Below are 23,310 nucleotides of genomic sequence, written 5' to 3' on the forward strand. Positions count from 1 at the left end.
GTAAACAAAAGAGACATTCTCTGGATAACCTAAGAATGACACGAAAGGCAAATTACAAACGGGATTATGTGCTGAATGTGGGAAGTACGGAGGGCTGTGAGAGTGCACCGGGGCGGGAATTCCGCAGCAGGGAGCCCAGGGAAGTCTCCTATAAAGTGACTTGTGAGCGTCAAGCTAAAGAATGAGAAGAAATTTAACTGATTTCAAAACGGAACCTGCTTTTACATACTACAAATAACATCGTAGGAAAGTAATGTACCACCACACGCGCTTTGGGAAATGAAGGGCCAGTGCTTTGGCTGGAGGGTCCTAGAAAGAAAACAGGCCTAGGAGCCAGGAAACCTGGGACCTGGGGTAACACTCAGGACCTGCTTACTCTTACTCAAGTTGTTCATCCTCTCTGTGTCACCACTTCCATACATTCGGAAAAGTTACTTCACAGGATATAGGGACCTCAAAAGACAATGTCTAGTAAAGCACTTCGAAAAGCCCAAGTAATTGTTACCACGTTAGGCACATGTGGTCACCTCACTGCTAGCAGCCAGATGTTTTCTAGATCTCAGTGGAAAAATCAGGATGCCCCTTGAAGGAAAAAGGTTCTGCCAGTCCCTCCCCTGTGCTTCCCCAGACTTGGAACACGTATCTCTCACCATCCCTAACTGTAGGCTTCTTTCCAATTGGTTGATTATCTGTTTCCCCCATGACATAGCAAAACCCTCTGAGATCAAGGATCCTGTCTTATTCATTTTAAAATCCCCATCACTCAGTACAGGGACTGGGTCATTACTCACCGTGCTCAACAGACGCTTGGTTAGAGTTATCAATGGTGAACTTTTCAGTTAAAAAAGCCTTTAAAAATAGTTTGAACCATTTTGATCTGCCTTTTATGACCCTTTAATAGCTTCCCTCTCACAAGTATGATATCTTTCTTGGTCCACTTCTTGTTTCATTAAAGACTGTTTTCATAATGATTCTCAGATTCTCTTCTGATTTCTTTTTAAGTAAGAAAGGGGTATGTCTCCAAGACCAGACAGCACAGTCCCATTTCATGAAATCCCACAGTAAAGGAATAAGCACAAATATTCACATCTCCGGAAGTTCAAAACCAGTCTGTTAAGTATTTTTATATACTTTAATTGCCAAAGTTACATACAGTCAATCATATATTAAGATGGAAGGGATTTAATAACTGATTAAAACATTTAATTTTTCTGAATTTTATTTTTTCATAGTCCAAGAACCAGCTAGCATTTAGGGTTATTGCTATCTTTTCATCATTGAGATGGTACACATTGCAAATGCACCTTCAAAGGGTCACACAGCTCAGTTTATTAACTCTGCCTTCAAGGGATGCCTAGAAGCCAACTGAGCCCAGCAAGTGATTCCTTTCCCCTATGCGCTGAATAGCCCTTAGGGTCAGCATGCCACCTAGCCTTTTAAGAGAGCAGCAGGCAGGAAAGAAATCTTAGAAAACCCAACTCTTTTCAATAGAGAAGATATCTATCAGGAGGAAAATTTATTTGGCTGTGACTCTTTCACTTAAGGTGTATATTGTAGATATGAAGGATCTGAGACAAATACGCTGGACAGATCTCCTGTTCTCCCTGTCCTGCTTTTGGAGAGCCAGTCCCATAAAACTGGAAACCAGTACCCACTAACACAGCTAAAAGTTTGCTGACATGGCTCATTCCTTCAACGAACAACAAGGCCAGCCTGATGTCATCAGAGAGGGTACTAGAATGGTTAGAGGTCAGCAGTTTGACACTTGGAATGAAGAACGAACAGCTTTCTTGTCTCCATCCACGTTGATAATGAAACTCTGTCCATCAGCTCAGGACTTGCCTCAGCCCCTGCACACCTTCTGGTCTCTCTGGTGCACGATGAAGTGGAAGGGTATGTCCATAGGAAAGACTGCACAGAGCCAATACCCAAAATATACGAAAGATTTGGAAAACTGTTTCCAAAAGTTTCTCCCCTTTTGGATACCCACACAGCGGGAACAGGTCCAGGTTGTACCCTGAGCAAAGTAAGAAATGAACAGATTCTACTTCCTTTAAAGATTTCTACTGCTAATGGTATTAAGTGATGAGTCTCAATCTACCCCAGAAAAGAGGAAGTCACAACACTTTGTGATTGGGGGATCTCTAAAGTCTTATTTTTGGTTTATTTGCTTGGAGAGTCTGAATCTAACCTTGTAAACTTTTTCCCATGGAGCAAATCCTTCATGTAGCTGAAATGTCCTAGGACTTCAAGTAAAGAAGTGGAGTAGGAGAGGAGACTGTACTAGAATACCAGAGAAATTCATCCTTCTAAGTTTTGTTTTAATGGGAAGATTGACAAGTACCTATTAACTAAGCCCCAGACCCCTAAGGTTTATCAGATACAACAATTCAAGAACATCCTTGTTCACACCACCTCTTCCCTCTCCTTTCTTTTCTCCAACTTCCAAATGACACATGCCCAGCTTTGCTCCTTGAAATTGGGAGCTGTCTCCAAATATACATGTAAGATTGATGCTTGAAGATCTGTTAAATGTTTTCTCTGCTAATGATTTGGCTTGGAGCAAGAAATTTCCATGCTATCGTTCTGTTTACACAATCCAGGAGGAAGGCGTGGTTTGAGAAACTCGTAGACCTCCCAGAATGGAAATCATTCACAGCAGAGTAAGACACAAATATTAGGCACTACTCTTTATTATCCTGACAGGAAGACTGTAAATACATTCTATTCTCAGAATTTGATAAAATAACCAAAAAGAAGACAACTCGATTCTAAAGAAAGAGGAGGCATCTTAAAGGTATATTATGACACTTAAGCCAAGATTAAAAGGAAAACAAGAAGTTACTGATATAAGTCCTGACCAGACACCTGGGACTTTTTAAGGTCCTAGAGTCATCCTTTATAAGTTACTTTATGTTAGTCTGGCTCCAAGGCAGGATAATCCAGCCAGAGTAATGATTTGCCAGAAAAAGTTTACTAGTTTGGCCACCAGTACTTAGTTGCAAGTACTATCCACAAAGTTAAACAAGCAAAAACAATAATAATCAGCAGTAACATGTACTGAAAACTACATGCCAGAAGCCTGTTCAAGCGCTCAATATGTACGAACTCATTTTACTCTTACAACCACCCAATGAGGCAGTTACTACTGCTATTCCCATTTTATAGATAGTATATCTCTCTGAGGTATGGGGAGGTTAAACAATTTGAAAAAGGTCAAAAGACTGGTAAGCTGGAGGACCAGAATTCAAATGCAGGTAACCTGGCCCCACAATGCTTGTTCCTAACCATTTTAGTAGGTATTGCTACTACTTACAGGCTTCAGAGTAATAGGAAGAGAAAATTATAGGAGAAAGAATGAAACCGAATGAAAGGAAATAGATAATCTTAAAAAGACAGTATCTTAAAAAAAGAAGAAGCAACCCAAGGGAAAAGCTTTTTTTTCTTCCATTCAGTTTCTCATTCCGCCTTGGGAAGTCTGGAGAAGTGAGGCCAAATCTAAATTTCATAGATTATGGCATATTCTACTAAAGACTTCAATCTGGTAAAATTTAGGAATTCTAAGAAACCCTATGCTAGGAAACAGAGTGTTCCAAGAGTACCAGGAAGAACAAGAGTCCAGAGCAAGAAAGCAGACCACAAAGTGGCAGGAGGCCCACCTACATACACCCGTGCTGAGCCCGTCTCCTGTGTCAGTCAAATTCACATCCCTGAAGTGACCGTCATCACGGACTAGCACCTAGGGAGTGCAGGAATATGCCACAGGACGACAGAGAAGCATTTCCTGCCTCTTTCCAAAAATAATTTCAAGAGCCTTTCAATGAAAAGCATATACGTAATAATATTTATAAAATGCGAAGAGTAATTCAGCACCTTGGAAAGAGAAAGTAAATACGGTCTTCCCAAGAGCTACTAGAATTGAACTAACATCAAGTTTAGTCTGAGCAGCTTTCAGGAACCTGAAGCCAAAAAGGGAAAGACATTAACTTATCTAGTTTCCCTTATCGCCCTTGCTTTGAACTACTGGGTCTGAAGTCCTAAATCCCTATCTGGTCTCTATCCGTGGTGACATGATCTCGGACCTAAGTTTAAAAAGCAGCCAAGAGGCCTGCTCCGAAGATTTTGGATCCACAGTACCTCTTTCTTCTCACACACAGAACTACCACCAAAATCTGCAAAGGAGGAAAAGACTGACATAGTTCTAATTTTTTAAAAATAATAAAAATCTCACACGAGCCCTAGTGTTTGAGTAACAGAGCAACAGGATGGAACATTGTGCCTCAAATGTGCCAAGGAATCACGCAAGATACATTTAGTGAAACCTATCTTCCTAGACACCGTGCTAAGAATTGGATAGAGATTATAGGAGACTTCCCGGGTGGCGCAGTGGTTAAGAATCCGCCTGCCAATGCAGGGGACACGGGTTCGAGCCCTGGTCTGGGAAGATCCCACATGCTGCAGAGCAACTAAGCCCATGGGCCACAACTGCTGAGCCTGCACTCTGGAGCCTGAGAGCCACAACTACTGAGCCCATGCACCACAACTACTGAAGCCCGCACACCTAGAGCCTGTGCTCCGCAACAGGAGAAGCCACCGAAATGAGAAACCCATGTACCACAATGAAGAGTAGCCCCCATTCGCCACAACTAGAGAAAGGCCAACGAAGACACAACACAACCAATAAATAAATAAATAAAACAGTAAATACATCTTAAAGAGATTATAAATGAAATTATAACTGAAGTGGCACAGCTTTTTAAAAATATTTCATTCAACAAATAATAACAAGAGTGCTAAGTACTAGAGAGAAAGTGATGGACTTCATAAAATCCTTGCTCTCATGGAACTTAAATTTTACCTAGGAGAGTGGAAGGAGAGACATTAAAATATAAGAGAAAAGAGTGAAGTGAGGGGTAGCTCTCTGATACGGTGATGTCTGAACAAGAACTATTAGGTTTAGCGACACAGAGGTCATTGGCAACACTGACAAGAATGTTTTGGGGAGGTTTGGAGAGGCACTGTTTTCGGTGAGTTCAAGAATGAAAGAAGGAGAGGAAATGGAGATAGTGATTAAAGACAACTCTGTGTAACTCTGCTGTAAAAGGGAGCAGAGAAGTGGGTAACAGCGGAGAGGCATCCTAGGGTCTTTTAAAAGATGGGAGATATTTATAACGTTCCGGTAAAATGAAGACTAAATAAGAGATTTTTCTCTTTCCTCAAGGTTTCAGGGCTCTGAACCCGATCTCAAACTGCAAGAATGCTAAAAAAAGAAAAAAAAAAAGTCTGTCTGTGATGTGATATGGAAGATGGGATCAATCTCTCCGCTTCTTCCTTCTCACCTCAAGCAGAGAGAAGAGTAAAGAGCGAGGCACCTGGGACCACGTTTGATGAACGCGTCCGTCACCCGGCATCACTGTCCACAGAATGACTTTTCCCTCCTCTTCACGCCCCCTCAGTTGTGCCCCCAGTTGGAGTTTCAGCAGTTAGATATATAAAGTTAGAGACACAAAATTCTAAAGAGCAGAAAGTCAATAGAAATAAAACTCCAGAGACCAAGCCACCCCAGTGGCTGGCAGACCAAATACTGCTGATTACCAGCAAGAAAGCCTTCATTGTAGCAGGGATTTGACCCTTTCTTTGGCATTCCTAAGGAACAAAAGACAAGTGCTGCAAACCAGTGATAATTAGCAACAGTGTCGCTCACACCGAAAGCATGCTAATATGGTACTTGATAAAAATGAAATAACCTGTTTACTTAACAAGAAAAAATTACACGATTTTCAAGCAACCAAAAGTCAGTGCCGTATTTTAACTGAATGATCCATAATTGCTGTGTTGTCCTGATCGTTTATCTTAGACTCTGAGTGAGTGGGTTTTTCTGGATGCTAATCCCATTAAAAGTAAAATGGATGGCAGTTTCCAATCTCTGTTCCTTAAAAAATAATAACTGACAAGCTGTTTAACAGCAGGTGCCAGATTGAAGACCAGAATAACTGAGGGAAAATGAGCTTTTACCTACTTCACAGCTACACACACACACACACACACACACACACACACACACACACACACATTTACATTCAGTAAGTTCTCAGACAAGAGACTAACCAGAAACACCTTACGTTTTATGCATATAGGAACACAGCAGACAAAAAGACTGAATATAAGAAATAATTTATTTCAAGCATAGTCTTTTTATTGGGACCTTAATACCCTTGGTTTCCTCACCATCTCACCCATTATTTTCCCTCCCTTCTCCCTTCCTCCCTGAGTGGACCCTTACACACCACTCTTCGTTCTGTAAAAGGAGTGCCTGGAATGGACACACGGTGCTCTGTCCTGGAGCTCAGGATACTGATTTCAGAAGCCTGAAAGAGTAGGAACTATATCCTGGGGTCTGATCTGACAGGCGGAACTATGAACTACAGAGTCAAGCTTCCTGACCCTTTCAAATATCTGGGGAAAAGAAATAAGTCCTTCTTGGCAGTTTTCCAACATCCATCACTATAGTTAAGTGATTTCTAGTGCCCAGAAGATCCATTCCTATAGACAATCTTATTTCTGAGAAATAGACAAATTAAAGCCATATTCATAAACTGATTCTAGGTTTGTCCACAAGCAATTCTCCTTTGCATCATGACTGCAGAAACAATAGAACAAAGCGTCATGTCTCACGAAAATGATTTCTGGCCAAGCCTCACTTAATCCTTCATCATGTGGGAACATTCTAATTTAAAACTAATTAAACAGCTGCTATATATCTGAAGTGACATTTAAAATAGCTAAGGACCTCTATGACTCAATGGATCTTAGTATGACCATCAATGGCTGTTACCATCACACAGGGACAGTTGGACATTAGGTGTCTCCTGATGGAAATACATACCTCTATACACAAAGTGTTGCTGCCCTTCCACACACACACACACACACACACACACACACACACACACACACACACGTCCTTGCATCTGTGCAAGCCTCTAGACTAGTGCTGCTCTCAGCCGGAGCAGGGGAGGGGACTTCTGCTCCCAGAGGACATCTGACACTGTCTGGAGACACTTTTGGTTATCACAGTTGGGAGGTGATGCCGGCTTCTAGTGGACAGAGGCCAGGGATACTGACAGCCATTCTATAGTGCACAAGACAGCTCCCCACAATGAAGAATTATTTGGACCCAAATGTTGTTATTTCTAAGATGGAAAAACCTTACTTTAGATCCAGCTACCAATTTCCAGGAAATACAGGGGACAGAAGGACATGCTGAAGGACATCAGAGCATGCAAGGAGCAAAACCCGGCCTATGGGAAACTCCAGGACAAGTTGCTTGCTAACTCCAACATGCAGATTTTCTTTGGATTTTTATTTAAATGACCCTGTAAAAAATCATAAGCCAATTGAGGAATTTTTAAAACTGGATGGATATCTGATTACTTTAAAGAATAGTTATTAACTTTCAGGATGATACTGTTATGTTTTAGTCCTGACACTTCAGCAATATAAATACTGAATTATTTAAGGACAAGATTATACGATATCTGAGAACTGCTTCAAAATAGTGGAGAGAAGAGATATAGGTAAGATAAAATTAGCTATGAGTTGATGTAATCACGCTGCTTTTGATTATGTTTAAACCTTTCATAATAAAAAGCTTTAAACAATCATTTCAATAATAAAATAGCTACGTAGCCTGCCAGCAAAAATGCTTTGTAAACTTCTTATACAAAAGAAAAGCATTTCAAGAGCTTGAGCATAGCGTTTAGACGTAGGTTAACATCCTGGTTCGTCTACCCTTACCTCTAATCTCTGTAAAGTGGAGATGGTCATCACACCTACCTTGCAGTAATGATTAATGCATATATGTGGAATCTAGAAAAATGGTACAGATGAATCTATTTGCAAGGCAGAAATGGAGACGCAGATGTAGAGAACAAACGTATGGACACCGAGGTGGGAAAGCAGGGGTGGGATGAATTGGGAGATTAGGACTGACATATACACACTACTATGAATAAAGCAGATAACTAGTGTGAACCTACTGTACAGCACAGGGACCTCTGCTCCGTGCTCTGTGAAGACCTAGATGGGAGGGAAGTCCAGGAGGGAGGGGATATACATATACGTATAGCTGACTCACTTCACTGTACAGCAGAAACCAATACAACATTGTAAAGCAACTACACGCCAATAAAAAACATTGAATAGGATAGTGATTGATGCCCTGTGAGTGACATTCCCCTCTCCTACTTCCCACAGGAGCTCCAAACAAAGAGGTAAAATAAAACGAGGCCAATCCTGCACCCCCAATACTGGCACTTTTTAAAGACTCTGCCCTGGGTCATTCATTTCCTTCTCGTAGGAATCTGGCTGCGGCCAGGAGATCAAAGCCCTAACAAAAAGTAAGAGGATTCTTTTCTCATCTCCTCTGATTTTTCAATTTTTTTACACTCTTCCTTAAATAACACATAGCAATAAGTAAATGAGGTAGAAAGAAATAGGAAAAACGACCTCATCGTAAAATCCCCTTACGCGTGTGAGATTCACTTTAGGGCCATGAACCCTGAAGGATTCATGTCTCGTATGATTCCAGGAACAATGACCTTTAACTCTGGTTCAACAATTACTTGTATGTGCTTTAAAAAATAACCAAAATCTTGATTAAGAATTCCTGCTCAGGTATTTTACAAAGCTCACTTCCTTTCTTTCTTTCCTTTCTATGAGAGCTGCTTAAATGCTTGTACCCTGCCAGCTTTTCTCCAGAACGTCCATCGGCAAAGTCATGAGGCAGCTGTACTGGTGACTTGAGACTTGGCTGCAGGGTGTTCGCATGGAATAAATCCAAACAGTCTGTTTTGGCTGCCTTTTATTTTCCCTAAAATAGTCTTTCCTGCAGTCCCATCGCATTTGCAATAAAGCACTCATTTTTATCCACTTGTAAATAAGGGATAAAGACGCAGACTGCTGACTGGTGGCACAGGCCTCTGGTTCTGTCCTTGCAGAAAGTAGGACTTCCTCCTTCTGTAAATAAAGTCCTTCATGAAGAGCCATCCCCAGACCTGGACCAGAGGACAAGCTGAGCTCTAGCTCTGCCACATGCCATTTAGCCTTGAACAGGCCAATCTGTCCTTTGCTGCTTCAGCTGCTTTATTTATAAGATGGTATTACAATACTGGCCCTATTGTCCTCCGTGAGGAATCTAATAAGACCAACCCCTGGCACTGACATAGCACTTTGAGGTTGACACAGTCCTGCAAAATGTAACGTGTGATTTGTCTCTATTGTTAATCAAAAATGTTTTCTTCACTTTCCACAATAAAGGATTTATTGTTTGCTTTACAAAGCACTCAAAGGGGAGTCCTTGACTCTGGACTTGCTGTCTGTGGCCTCCAGACCCACGCTGCCATCTCTGAAGTTGCCTGTATGAAGTCTAAATTCTCCCTAAGGTTTCCAAAGTCAAAGAAGACCCAAGCAAGAGGCAACATAATCTCCTTCAAAAGAAAATGTGTAAGTTAGAAATCTCAACAGAACTCCACCAGAAAGGCCGCGGGGAAGTGAGACATAAAGAGAAGGAGCACAGACTCCTGTCCAAGGAAGATAACACATGAGGGAAGAAAGGAAGACGCTTTCTGTTTTGCTTTCACGTACCGTGTGACGATGGTGGGGCTGCAGCGTGAATCTGGACACACATACGAGCATGTCTTCCACTAAGAGCACAGTGTGAGCAGCACAGTGCACGGGAGGAAACTGCTCAAAACCAGTTCACGTGCGTGCCCACCCTTGGCATGGCACCAGACGGGGAAGTGCAGCAAAATACATGGAAGATGGTTCTCTCCTTAAGAGGCATCCAATATACCAAAGGAAGGAATTTAGGGACAGTCCAGAGAACTAAAATCACATCAAAATGATCAAATAATAAAAGAGCTGTCCCGCAAGGATAGATTAAAACTTAAATCTTTCGTGGGAGACATAATAACCAAGAAGTTTATGATCAGGGTTTTTAAGGTACACAAAACCTATCCACCAATTATTAGAATACTAGAACATTAAAATAACTCCTTGACGTTTGAAATGCCGTATACCAGAAGGAATGTCAGGGAAAGTTATCTAAAACCTCAAGGAAGCTCTGGATATATTCATAAATGATAGACTTATAAGGGCTTTTGAGAGAAACTGGGTATGTCTGAGACTAAAGACAGAGTTAGACGGACCAGAGGATGGACACAGAAGAAGAATTAGTACATTCTCGTATTCTATCAATTCTATACAAACCTCAAGAGAGGCAGATTACTCTTCACTCATTTGTAAGAAGTAGATTATGCACTATGATTGCAACTTCTTATTTTGCTTATGGTAATATTTAAGCATTATACACAGAACACTGTGATTTGTATGCTTTATCTTGTGGGGATCAGTTACAAATTGATATAGTACTCTTCCATTACAGAGACAACCATTTTCAAAATGTAACACGTTTGCAAAAGTAATCTGGAAAACACTGAGTCCATAAGAGCAGAAAACCTGAGAATCTGACTTAGAAACTTCCTACGTTAATGAAATAAAAGTTAAAATTGACCAAACTGGATTTTGTACTCAATGACTTTTTGTGACTCTATGTTAAAGTTAAAAGTTTCTTACTTCAAGACATACAGAAACTTGATGTGCTAAGGCAGGACACGCTCAGAATGTCTTGCTAAAAATAGACTCCTATCAGAACATCACCTCTAATCCACAAAAGAATCTGCCAAGAGATTTCAATAACAAGAGGCATATTGTAGGCATTTCTGTCCATCAACAAATTGATTAAAACGCCAAAGGGACAAAGGTGAAACCAAACACAGTGCAAAGACTGTAAGGCACTCACGGCAGTTTTTCTCATCCGTTCCATCTAAGCAGTCTGTGGAATGGTCGCATCTGAATTCCGCAGGGATACATTCACCATTGTCGCACGTAAACTGATGGCTTGAGCATGTTCTCCCAGCTGTGAAAGGAAAAAAATATTACTTTGTAGTTACCGGAAAACACAGACCAATTAACAAGTACCACAGTAACATTAACAGATATGAATGAGGAAATTTGAAAGCAAGGGCAAGTAACCCATACACTGAACATAAAATTCACAGGGTCACAAGGCAGAGCACCCAGCTACCCGAAGGCAGACATCTTACAATGTGAAAGCAAAGGTGTTATTATCAGGATAATATCAAAGTGCCCAGGATCGTACCAACATTCAAGCGTGCGAGGATAGACAATTATATTATCAACCTGTGTTGAGAAAACAATATAGCTTGAAAACCTATCCAATAAAAAAAAGGGATGGATGAAATAAGACTTTTACAGGTATAACTAATCCAGGATCAGTAAGGTCCCCCTCATCGAAATCCTTGTTTAAACAAGAAGGAGCTACGCCAAAAGGGAAACAGTGGTTATTTCTGAGTATTAGGAATGTGGGTAATCTTTTTCTTTAGAGTTTTCTCTATTATACAAGCTTTGTAGATTGAATAAGTCTCAATTTTATAAATAGAAATTTAAGCTAGCTTGATTTTATCCTAGGTTGATTAGGGTAGGTGAGAGCAGAGCGTCAGCAGTTTATCGAATTTGCCTCTAGATAAAAGGGACAAGAGCAAACGAATCGATGTTCGAAGCATCACGTGACTCCTATCCTGTGAGTCTGAGGCAGGAATTATGATGGGTCTTGTTCACATAAAAAGAGAAGCATTTGGAGAAAATGTAATCTGATTTAAAAAAATAATATAAAATTTAAAAGGCAAGGGTTACCTTATGAAATCCACACTCATTTACAACAGTACGGAACACTGCCCGTAAATTACTGCTGTAAAGATACCCCCCGTCTCTGCAAGCAGTGGCCCTTGGTAGGTTCCACCTGCTCTGTGCATGTCATTATCGAAGGGTCATCCGCCACACACTGCATCACAATCTGCAGCTCAGCTCTCTTCCTACTCTGTGCGCGGAGCAAGGGAAAAAGGAACCAAATGGTCTATCTAGCCAAAAGATAAACGACCCATCATTCATTCATTCAGTGTGCGTTTATCAAGAACCTACTATCTGCTAGACAGGATACCAAGCCGTCACGATACAAGCTGAATAAAGCATGGTCACTGCGCTCCAGAGCTTCACAGTCTAGCAATCTGAGTACCCACTAGGTCAGCCTTTTTCTCTAGGACCTTGGGGGGCCAGCCAGAGAATATCAGAGCCCAGGCAGATTTCCTAGAAACAAAGATTTCTTCCCACTCCCTACTCTGCCTGGTACTTTTCCTTCCTCCTTTTAGTACTTCTGAACTACCATCCCCACCTCTCTCCCTTTTTGCCACCTTCCCTCAAACCCTGATGCGTGCGTATCTGGACCTGATTTCGATATGCCATGCTCCCATGTGGCCTTGATTACCTCCCGTCCGTGCCTTCCTCAAGACTGCCATTTGTCACCACCACCACCCTCCACAGCCCTACACAGTTTGCTGGTTTCCCCTTAACCACTTTGTCCCAAGGATCACCATCTCTTTGTTGCTGGCAGACCTCATGACGAGCGCTGACAAGCCCTAACAGATTGGTTAATTACACAGTCTACATCCTACCTTTGCACCGAAGTCAAACTCTCAAATATTGGGAATTTCCATTATCTTCCTCAAAAGAAGGCATCTAGTGGCCCGACTGAAAAGAGTTCACACTCAAAGCTGGACTCAAAATTCCTGGACTTAATTCCGATTTTTTATAAATACATCCAGACCCTCCTGAAGCCCGTCGCATCTCCACTGCTCACCACCTAGCAACTAAATCAGTTCCCATGTGAAGTAGCCGTCAAAAACATCTGTTTCTTCTTTGATCTTTGTGGACAATGTCTATGTGGAAATGCCAACAGGATCTTGGCTATCTCAAAACCAGCACAGAATGATGATAATCTGTGGGATGTGCATTTAATGAAACAGAATGTGGGGAAGTTCAAAGTGATGGTACACAGTGATCGGAGCTGGACTTTCCCAGAGGACATCTGAGATCAAGAGGCTGAGGTGGTTTGTTACAGCCTTCCTTCTTCGCTCCAATTTCCATCTCAGTCCAACCTAGACTCGTTAAAAGGCTTTTGTTTGGGGTTTTTGTTGTTTTTCTTTTGTCTCATAAAAACACAGGGGAAAGATGTTGATATTCTCTCTTCTAGATATTGAAATTTGAATTATGGGAATGTAAAATTCAGGACTTCTGCAGCTTTCGTGCAATCATGAAAAGTCTACAGGCTAAAAAGAGAGCAGGGCAGAACAGTGGAAGAAAATTGGATGATGTTATTGATCCAAGGAATTGAGATGTTCCTTTATCTTCCAATCAATTCTGGAACAATGCTACATTTAGGCTTCTTGTGTGAGATAATAAATTCCCTTTTTGCTTAACTTTTTTGAGTTGTGTTTTTCATTCTCTGCACCCAAAAATATCCCCACTGATACAAGAATAATTTTAAATTATACAAATATCCTTAAGAGAAAGGAATGATACAGATGACAGACACACTTCTCACATGTTGCCATCTTACATTCACCTAAGATTATGTTCTCATCCAAAATCGTTTAAGCCCACTAAAACACTCTGTTCCAGTTCCATCCCAAAGAAATCAGAATTGAAGGATTTCTTCCAGGTTACTGCCCTGAACCCCTGCAATGTCCAGGAGTCAGCAGCTGCCAACATCCTCTTCATTGCTACTATATGCTTTCCGGTCCAGCTCATCCTACGGTGGCTGTAGCAGCCATCACTGAAGCAGCCTCCAACAGAACGCTACTTCCACTCAATCAAAAAGAAGAGAGTTGAATACTGCGACAGAAGGGGTGGAAGGTTTACCTGCAGTGTGCTGCAGGAGCAAATGGACTCATCCAAATGCCAACCAGACAAATGAAGATCCCCACATATGGATACTGGTAAGTGCTCTGTTTCTTTCTTAAGTGTAACATGGCCTGAATTAAATACTGGGAATCTATCCCATGTCCACATCACTGAGATATAGTGATAATTCTTCAGCACATTCACGCTTTCAGCATATTCACACTTTCACCCAACCCCTGAGTAAGATGGCTGACACAGGTTCCCTTGTCTTTCAAGGCCCAGCCCTGCATTTGTAAAGAACCATTCCATTGTGTTTGGGATTTGTAACAGGTTGCAATGTAAGGTGTCCAAAGGGCCAAAACAAGACTCCTCTACAAGCACTCACGGCAATGCTGACGTTCATCTGAGCCATCAGTACAGTCCTCCTCGTCGTCACACACCCAGAGGACAGGGATGCACGTCTCTTCACTGCGACACAGGAACTGGTTGGAACGGCAAGTAGAATGAGCTGAAATAAATCAGAAAAACACTCGCTATGTCAAACATCCACCCTACTATTCCAACAAGCAGTGCTCGTGTCAAAAGAAGTATGTCAATATAGTATGCTAACTCATATATACGGAATCTAAAAATGGTACTGATGAACTCAGTGACAAGACAAGAACAAGGACGCAGATGCAGAGAATGGACTGGAGAACTCGAGGTTTGGGGGGCGGGGGGGGTGACAGGGAAGCTGAGACGAAGCGAGAGAATAGCACAGACGTATATATACTACCAACTCTAAAACAGATAGCCAGGGGGAAGCTGCTGTATAACAAAGGGAGTTCAACTCGAGGATGAATGATGCCTTAGAGGACTGGGTCAGGGAGGGTGGGGGGGGAGTCGAGGGAGGGAGGGAATATGGGGATGTGTATAAATACAGATGATTAAACTTGGTGTACCTCAAAAATATAAATAAAATAAGAAAAAAAAAAGTATGTCAACTCCTGCCCAATATATTTGATAGCAAACATAAAAAACCTTAGAGCTTGTGGACGTTCACTGGTGTCCACTGTCCAATAATCTCAGCAACAGCATCACAACAAAACAATGATCCAAAGCAGTATAAAACTACGGAGAATAAAACAAACCGCCCAAACACACACACAAAGCTGTGACCCAAAAAATTAAATTTGTAATTTCAATAAAATCAACCATGAGTTTATAATTATCAAGTTATTTGAAGTGTTTTGTAATAACTAATCGGAAAGCACCAAGATAAGCTGTAAAATCCATGAGATTTGGAAAATAAGACCCCAAATCAAATAATTATTATTTCCACAATTTATTTGCTTTCAAATCTTCAGCAGGTTCTCTGACTCTCAATGTATGCATCATAAAACGCAGACTATATTTTTCTGACAATTTGCTACAAAAAAATACGGAGAGTAACGTATGTGAAAGTTCCATGTAAATCAGTTGCGACCAGCACTGTCATCGGTATGTTATTACCGTTATGTGACATGGACGAATTGCTGGTGTGACTGTTCAGTTACTCCTTTATCTCAGAATACACTGTTCTTGACTTTCTGCTCCTAGTGTTTAACCTAAAATGAACCCAGTAAGCCCAGGAGACATATAGATAGCACATGATCACATCTCTACAAACACAACGACGCCCTCCCTCAGAGTGTGGTTCCCAGACAAGCTGCATCGGTGTCACCCAGGAGCTTGCAGAAATGCAGAATCTCAGGTCCCACCCCAAACATGTGGAATGAAATTCTACCCTTTAACAAGCTCCCCAGGCGATGCCTTTCTGCATGAAAGTCTGAGAAGCACCTCACAGGACCTATGCCTCACACGTTTCCCATTTTCAAATGCGTCGTCATCCAAACGGTACACCACAGTTTGTCCTGTTGTGCCACAGGACAGTCAAGAACTCAAAACCAATTTTCACCTGCTTTCTTGGCTTTTGGCTGATAACCCTTGCCTGTTCACGTGTCACAGTGAATGAAACTGCAGTAGTGTGACGATCACCTGTGGCAGGATGGGAGAGCGATGGGCATGTGGGCTGGGATTAGTGCCCCAACTGGGAAGCCCTTTGTAAATAACTTCGCTTCTCTATGCCTTGGTTTCCTCATCTGAAACCTACCTCAGAATACTGTCGAGAGAACTACAGGAAGAAACACGCGAAAATGATTTTATAATCACTCACAAATTAAAAAGTTAAATTTGGGGTTTATACTATTATCATGTTTTTTAACTATTATTTAAAAAATATAAACCACACTAGCCACTTCTGGGACCTCTTGACAGTAATTCACACAAGTTCTACTACATTCTTTTTATAAAAACAGACGCTTCCTTGAATTACAAATCACACTAGTACAGACAACATTATTTTTTGTTCTTGTTAGTGCACAAAATTTGCAAACTGAATAATCTGAAATAATCGCATACAGGCTTCAGAAAACAGCTCAGAAAGTTGGTTCCATACCAACGTCATGGGATAACAGTAAGACAGAAACTCATGTAAACTGAACCTCTTATTTTTTTTTCAGGCTCTTTATTGGAAAATAATTGCTTTACACTCTTGTACCAGCTTTTGAGGTACACCAAAGTCAATCACCTGTATTTATACATCTATCCCCATATCCCCTCCCTCCCGCAACTCCCCCCTATCCTCCCTGTCCTGGCCCTCTAAGGCATCACCCATCATCGAGTTGATCTCCCTTTGCTATATACAGCAACTTCCCACTAGCTATCTGTTTTACAGTTGGTAGTGTATATACGTCTATGCTACTCTCTCCCCTTTGCCCCCCGCATTCCCCCCCACCCTGTGCCCTCCAGTCCATTCTCTGCATCTGCATCCTTATTCTTGCCCTGTCACTGGGTTCATCAGTACCATTTTTTTTAGATTCCGTATATATGTTAGCATACAGTATTTGTTTTTCTCTTTCTGGCCTACTTCGCTCTGTATGACAGTCTATCTACCTCATTACATATAGCTCCATTTCATTCTTTTTTATGGCTGAGGAATATTCCATTGTATATATGTACCACATCTTCTTTATCCATTCATCTGTTGATGGGCATTTAGGTTGCTTCCATGTCCTGGCTATTGTAAATAGTGCTGCAATGAACATTATGGTACATGTTTCTTTTTGGATTATGGCTTTCTCTGGGTATATGCCCGGTAGTGGGATTACTGGATCACATGGCAGTTCTATAAACTGAACCTCTTGATCAAAAGGGACTGAATTCTTAATGCCATCCGGTTCTCTATCTCAAAAGATTGGAGCTCAGCCCAATCTACTACTAAAGGCACAGCTCCTTCTCTTTGTTACAGCTGAAATCACCACGAAGCACTTCTGCTACTCAGAACAGAGCTCAGCCCTGCTCCTCTTCACTTACGGCAGCCGATTTCATCCGCGCCGTTCCCGCAGTCTCTGGTCCCATCACACCGCCAGGACGCGTCGATGCAATGCCCAGGTTGGCACTGAAACTCGTCACTGTGACATTCTGTAATCCCACAAGCAAGAGAGAGCCAGGTTAAAAAGTTACCCACACAGATATTTCAAAGAAATACAAAGTTTTGATGAAAATAAAAAATTATTCAACTAATTAGTAATCAAAGAATGTAAATTATTTCTACAATTAGGAAAACACGTTTATGATTATATCGTTTCGGGGTCTGCAGGAAGATCATTTTCACACACAGCTGACTAGAGCGCTCCTGGATGTAGCCCATCAGGAGAGCAATTTGACAACAGGTATCCTGCTTTTTAGAAGTGCTTATTCTTTAATTTAATACTTTTACTTCTAGGTATTTTTTTCCCTTAAGGAACTAAGCAGAGAATTAAAGATTTAGGTGTAGAGATTTTCATCATAGCATTATTTATAATAAAGGAAATTACAAACCTTGTAAATGTCCACTAATATGAAAAAGATTAAATTTTCTTGTATCCATATCTATATGTCCTATTAGGAACTCACTAAAATAGTTATGAAGAACGTCTAAATGATTTGGAGAAATACTTGTAATATAATGTAACAAAGACAAAGATGCAAAATTTCACCTATAACAGAATAACACATAACACAAAAAAAGCACAGAAAAGGCCAGAAAGTTAAGGGTGGTTATCTCTGATAACATCATGAGTAACTTTTCATTTGTATGACTGTGCTTTTTTCAGTTTCCCACCCTACAGTTTTTTTAAGTGCCTTTTATTACTAAATTATATACAGCAATTTATGGTCCTTCATTCTTAGGAGACCAATATTTTGGTTTTTTGCTTGTAACTTATTTGTAAGATGCCAAGTACAGCTCTTCTCAGCCAACAAAAGCCAAACAAAACCTCTGCAGTCAATCAGAGGGCAAAAATGTGGCATCAAACTTGCCACATTTCCAAGTGGCAGTGATATTCCCTAGTGATACCAAAAAGAGAATATAACTTAAGTTCACTTAATTCAACCAGTATATCCTGCAGTTCTCCTAGTTCTCCCTAGGAAACTAATTTGGCAATTGGAGATCCTCTGAGTTTCCCCAAATATCTGACCAGCGACCTCCCCATACATTATGCGCCAAGTATGATTTTTTTTTAAGAGAGCAGCCACCACCAGCTCAACCTGGAGAAGACTCAAAATTATTCTTTCACAAACCCATGGCTGTAGAGGAATAATTCAGGGGGTTGGAAAAATAATTATACTTTCCCCACGTATTTAAGCAATCACACTAAATTACCCACTGCAATGTTTGACTAATTAACCTGAAATTAAGTAAATATACAGATCAATTACCTACTCCTAAAATAAATAAACAATGTGCTATCCTGTCTTGTGTAAATGCAGGCATATCAACAGCATGACATAAACATAGTTAAGTGATCTATTCCTAGAGGATATAGGCTACTTTGTTCATGGAATGTTCAAATCTGATTGTCTGGTAGTGACATCCTGATTTATAATGTATGCTGCAAATGGTCAGAAACTTTCCTTGGCTAAATGGTGGTACCGAGTGGTACAGGAATACGTACACCCAAATACCTTCTATAGACTAATGCATGATGGTGGTTGGTGGTGCAGGTCTGGGGTTGGTGGTGCAGGTCTCTTATCAACTACCTTTAAAACACAACAACCTCCCTTGCAAAAATGCCCCTAAGGAATGTACAAATTCACTCTGGAATCCCAGAACTTCTCATTGGATTTTGTTCTACAAAGCAATATTTCCATGAGAGATTAGAGGCTTTGGAGGTTTAGCTATTAACACAACATATATTAAATCACTTTTATCAATTAGGTCTATTGTTAGTAATCCAACAAAATACATTTGTAACTTCAGTACATTTGTTTCCCTTAGTATCTAATAATTTCTGGTTGAAAAATTATAACAATCTAAAGGTCAGTCTACTTACAGAGAGTTTCCTGTTGCTGGAAAAATCATACACTTAGAAACTGAGCGTATGGAAGCAAATTCTCAGAACAATATATGTTTTTAAATATATGCATAATTAGCGTTACTTCCTATGCAACGTTTTTGTTTATTTTTTTTTCTTTTTTCATTCCTTAAGTAACTTTTATTACAAGTTGAATTTTAAGGTTGTTTTTTGGTTTTGCTAACATAGGAAGTGAGGCACATCATGAAAAGAACATAAAAGTCATTTTTAAGCACTTCAAAGTCAATTATTTAAAATCACACATTGAAAAAAAATTAAACTAATGGGGAAGTTTTGCAATTAAGTACCTCTTTCTAGTTAGTATTCTTCACATTTTACCTCCCTAATACTCAGTTACCTAAAGTAATATATCAAGCCCAATTCACTCAACTTATTAACAGACTCATAATAATTATTTTGTCAAGTTCATCTTTTCAATATTAATTTCCATGCTGTTATAACTCCCAAATGACTATTGTTTGGAAACATCTCTCCAGAAAAACAAATGGATACTCTGTCATTGCTGAGTGGCAGGAAGGCTGTCATCCATTCTATTACAAAGGGAATAGGTACCGTTTAAAAACAAACTGCTAGTATAGCACAGGGAACCCTACTCAACACTTTGTAATAACCTATATGGGAAAAGAGTCTGAAAAAGAATAGATACATGTATACATATAACACAATCACTTTGTTGTACACCTGAATCAAATACAACATTGTAAATCAACTATATGCCAATACAAAATAAAAATTTTAATAACACTAATAATAAAATAAAAATCAAACAGAAAATAATAATAAAGTCCCCAAAAAGGCAAAAATAAAAAAATAGAAATAAAAAAAAACCAAACTGCTAGTAAAAAGGTCCAGATCAAGTTTGATAACAATTTCAGTTGCCCCTGATTTCAATTTGTTTATATGCACTTCATTTTCTGTTTTGTTTTAAATAAGTAGCCTTTACTCATAACCCCTACGAAGGTTACCACATATTATCTATACTTTATTTTTAATAATTTGAAGTCCAAAGAAGGTGGGGGGGGGGGATTTCATACTTTGGAGCCGAACATAGTTTATGAAAGAAAAAAATCTAAATAGAGCAAAATTTAACACTTTTTTCGACAAATGTCTCTAAACATCCCTATTCAACCAATCCATTTTTAACCAAGAGGTAATTTTGCAAACAATCTTTCGTAACTTTAAAACAGTCTCCCTCTAATAAAAACCAAAGAGGAAAACATCATAACCCACACTGAAATAAAAGCCTGTTGTTAAGAACCAGCCAGTCACTGACAAGGAACCATTAAAACCAAAGGGACACCCTACTTTCCCAGGGCTGGCCCTGCCTTTCCCAAAAATCAAAACAGATGATGTAAAGATGAAAGCAGGACTCGTATGGTAGTTAAATGGCATGCACCACTCTAAGCACTTGGCAAACTTTGTCATTTAACCTTCACAACAACCCTACAAGATAAATGTCATTATTATGAATATTTTACAAATAAAGAAACTGAGGCACAGAGCAATTCAATAGCTTGCCCAAGATCAAACCGCAAACATACGCGATGCAAGGATCTGGATCTGACAGCTTAGGTCCAGCGTCTGTGCTATACTGACCGCCAGGGCTCTATGTCCAAAGCAATGCAAGGAGGGAGGAGGGTGGGGAGGGCTGGATTGGGAGTCTGGGGTTAGCAGATGCAAACTAGTATATAGAGAATAGATCAACAAGTTCTTCCTGAATAGCACAGGAAACTATATTAAATACTCTGTGATAAACAATGGAAAAGATTACGAAAAAGAATGTGTGTGTGTATATATATAACTGAATCACTTTGTAGTACGGTAGAAATTAACACAACACTGTAAATCAACTATACTTCAATAAAATAACTTTAAAAACAAAAAGCAATGCAGAGAATTCAAAAAAAGAGTTCCATCTCTTCAAGAAAAATTACAGTAGCTATAGGGATAAACTTGTTTTTCAACCTTATAGAGCCCCAAGCTGGAGAAAACAAGAGTAACCCTTTCTTCATAAATAGCCATAGTCCAAGCTTCCTGGTTTAAGTGTTGGACTAAGAATGTGTTAAGATAAGATACTGGAGTAACAGATAATGCCCAGAGGAGGGAAGAAATTGTTTGTTTTTCCAGAAGGGGCACAGCAGGGAAGTGAGAGCACCACTTCTGTATCCTTTACAGCCTCTGGCACAGTGCTAGGCACATATGGGACAGTAAACACAGACTTACCAGGGAATGAAGATTTCTCTCTGTAAAACGTAGTCTCTTGGGATCATTACATTTCAGAGATTCATAAAACCCTCAAGGCAAACAATGAGTCTTTTAACTGGAATTTACTATCTTAAATCTATAGAAAAATGAAACCCGGTATAATTTGAAATAGGAGGAACATCTGAAAGTTTTAAAAAGAAAGAGAAAAATATTGAGTCATATTAATGTTTCATTCTTTTGCCCTTTCCTTCTCAGAGTTTCTTTTTCCTCTCATGAGTTCTCCCCTTAGAAGAAAAAGGCAAGTCGTAGTGAATGGAACATTGTCCAAAGTTAACAGAGTAAGGTAATTTCTATGGCAAATCCTATTTTCCTGCCAGATCCTCTAACACATGCTGGTCTTTGCAGACACTTCTGGTCTACCTGAGGAGGTACCTGTGCTCTTTTTCAAAACATGTAACACTACGTGGCATCTTAATAGTCCTACCTTCACTGAACTCAAAGAAATACATCTCTTAATTCACCCATAAGTTTTACTTGACTCTTCTGGTGCCTTGTTTTTATTCCCTCGGTACTGACAGACACACTTGTGACATTTATAAGCTGGGTGATGCTTTATTATAATTCACACACCTTATCCACACTTGCTAATTTCCAAACATGACACCGCAGCCATGACAGCCAAGGACAACAAATTGTCTCGAGACCCTGCCCTGCCTAATGTAAACTGGTGGAATAGACACCAGCTCCACTGATAGAACTGAAACAAGACGGGTACCGCAAACCAACCTACTGCTCTTTCTGTGCAACGTTTTAGCCGCCTGGCTTTCAGAACAGGTCGCCCAACAGGTGGCCAGAATTACTCTTTTTTTAAATCCAGTTTACAAACAACTGAGTTGACTGCTTTTCCCAAATTACTGTTTCAGAGCCTGGCTGTTTTGACAGAGGAAAATAATATTAAGAGGACATTTCCAGAAATCAAAGACTTTGAGGGGAGGGATTTCCCTGGCGGTCCGGTGGTTAAGACTCCACGCTCCCAATGCAGGGGGCATGGGTTCGAACCCTGGTAAGGGAACTAAGATCCCACATGCTGCAGCGACGCAGCCAAAAAAAAAAAAAAAGCAAAGACTTTGAGGGAAACCCGCAAAGCCCATTGGTGAGTGATCATGTACACACATCATTTAAATGCAATTTTTTTAAAAAAGAACCAAAATATATCAGATTTGATAAAGCCACACACACACAAAAAAATCATAATGACCATGTGCAAAACTTTGAGGTTTGTGGAAGAAACAAAGGATGATAAGATATGATCCTTTTTTTTTTAATAGAGCTTACAAATTTGTTGGGGACAAAAGTTGTTTATGCATTATACATTAAATAGCCGTGTAACAGCAACAGCTGCTATTCATTGAACACCTACTCTGTGTCGGATGATATAAAAAGCTTTATACACAGCCATTGGATCCTCCTAGGAATATATGAAGTGAGATTTATATTTATTTAACAGAAGGGGAACTTGAACTTCAGGGGCATTAATCAAATTTCCACAGACGTAGAAAACGTCAGCGTCTGATTCAGACCCAGGGCCTGTGTGATTCCAGAGCCTATGCTCTATTCCTCAACCCACGTCCCACAAAACAAATGAGAGCTTTCAATCACCCAGAATTTATTAGGTGCCAGCAGTATTTTAAGTGTTTCCCATAGATTATCTCACTTATCCTCACAACGATCCTATGAGATGGCATTAATAGCCCCATTTCATAGATGAGAAAACTGAGGTTTGACCAAATTTCACAACTGGTAGGTGGAGAAGCAGGGATTCACACCTAGGTAGTTATGACTCCAAAGCTGT

At 40.1% G+C, this 23,310-nt stretch overlaps 1 protein-coding gene across 1 annotated transcript in view; it reads right to left on the reverse strand.

The window, feature by feature from the left end:
• LRP2 (LDL receptor related protein 2) overlaps positions 1–18,375 on the reverse strand; it is a 148,796-nt gene extending 130,421 nt beyond the window's left edge. Inside the window, exons 1-4 of the mRNA XM_057746520.1 lie at positions 18,357–18,375; positions 17,212–17,319; positions 14,204–14,326; positions 10,862–10,978 (exon numbers count right to left, since the gene is read on the reverse strand). Of these exons, the coding sequence (XP_057602503.1) occupies positions 10,862–10,978; positions 14,204–14,326; positions 17,212–17,319; positions 18,357–18,375 (367 nt within the window). The remainder of the gene's footprint in view (positions 1–10,861; positions 10,979–14,203; positions 14,327–17,211; positions 17,320–18,356) is intronic.
• Between the last annotated feature and the right edge of the window lie 4,935 nt (positions 18,376–23,310).

The sequence above is a fragment of the Hippopotamus amphibius genome, chromosome 8 (assembly GCF_030028045.1).
Source record: "Hippopotamus amphibius kiboko isolate mHipAmp2 chromosome 8, mHipAmp2.hap2, whole genome shotgun sequence".
Lineage (NCBI taxonomy): Eukaryota > Metazoa > Chordata > Mammalia > Artiodactyla > Hippopotamidae > Hippopotamus > Hippopotamus amphibius.